This window comes from Plasmopara halstedii, assembly GCF_900000015.1.
Source record: "Plasmopara halstedii genome assembly, contig: Scaffold_323, whole genome shotgun sequence".
In the NCBI taxonomy this organism is placed as follows: Eukaryota; Oomycota; class Peronosporomycetes; order Peronosporales; family Peronosporaceae; genus Plasmopara; species Plasmopara halstedii.
In genome coordinates, this window is record NW_020187244.1 from 547,065 (window position 1) to 547,889 (window position 825).

At 51.4% G+C, this 825-nt stretch overlaps 1 protein-coding gene across 1 annotated transcript; it reads left to right on the forward strand.

Annotated features, from left to right (window-relative positions):
- Positions 1 to 276: 276 nt before the first annotated feature.
- PHALS_08609 (uncharacterized protein) lies at positions 277 to 687 on the forward strand (the record flags this gene model as incomplete). The annotated part of the gene is made up of 1 exon (XM_024723990.1): positions 277 to 687. The coding sequence occupies one exon, from the start codon at positions 277 to 279 to the stop codon at positions 685 to 687; it is 411 nt and encodes a 136-aa protein (XP_024574912.1).
- Between the last annotated feature and the right edge of the window lie 138 nt (positions 688 to 825).

Genomic DNA, 825 nt, shown 5'->3' on the forward strand with positions numbered 1-825 from the left:
TTTCTTTCTGGGATATCCTCGGAAACAGAAGGGATACCGGCTGCTAAATCGGCCAATATCATTTCTCGGTCGGTATCATTTGAGGAGACAGCCGGGATTATCAGTTGCGAAAAAATTGAAGACACGCAACCGTGCCTAGCAACAGGTGTGACGCATGTTATCGATGTGGTCCCAGATGCTCAATCGTCATCTTGCAGGGCTCGAACCGACAACCATATTGACCATGGTCAGCTGGTGTCTTATACGGCTGAGCCACATGGCAAATCGGATACTTTGATGGAGCGATTGCAAGACGATACAATTGTGCCATGGACGCCACCATTGTCAATCTCACTGGTCCCAACGCAGCTGTTGTCAACACCTGGTCGTGATGGTGAAGATGAATCCAACATCCGTCCAGTCCGTAAGCGTCGTGAGGTGGTGCGCTACCAGGATAAATTCCAGCGACCGTTTCAACTGGACGACTACGAAGCTACACACGCTGCGCTATTCTGTGTGGTCGCTGGAACAGCTGACGAAAGCGTTACAACGTACAAAGAGATTCTATGCTCACCGAATTGCACAGTGGCAGCAAGCGATGGAAGCAGAGATGAATTGTCTGCGAAGCCACAAGACATGGCGGCTAGTGCAGCTACCGACTGGCAAGAAACCTATTGGATGCCGCTGTTTGTTCAAGGTAAAACGTAACGCGGACGGGACTATCAATCGCTACAAGACCCTGTTGGTTGCACAAGGTTTCAAGCAACGGCCGGGTGTGGACTAGCACGAGACGTTTGCACCCGTCGCACGCATGGACACGATCCGATGCATACTTGCAGTGGCGGC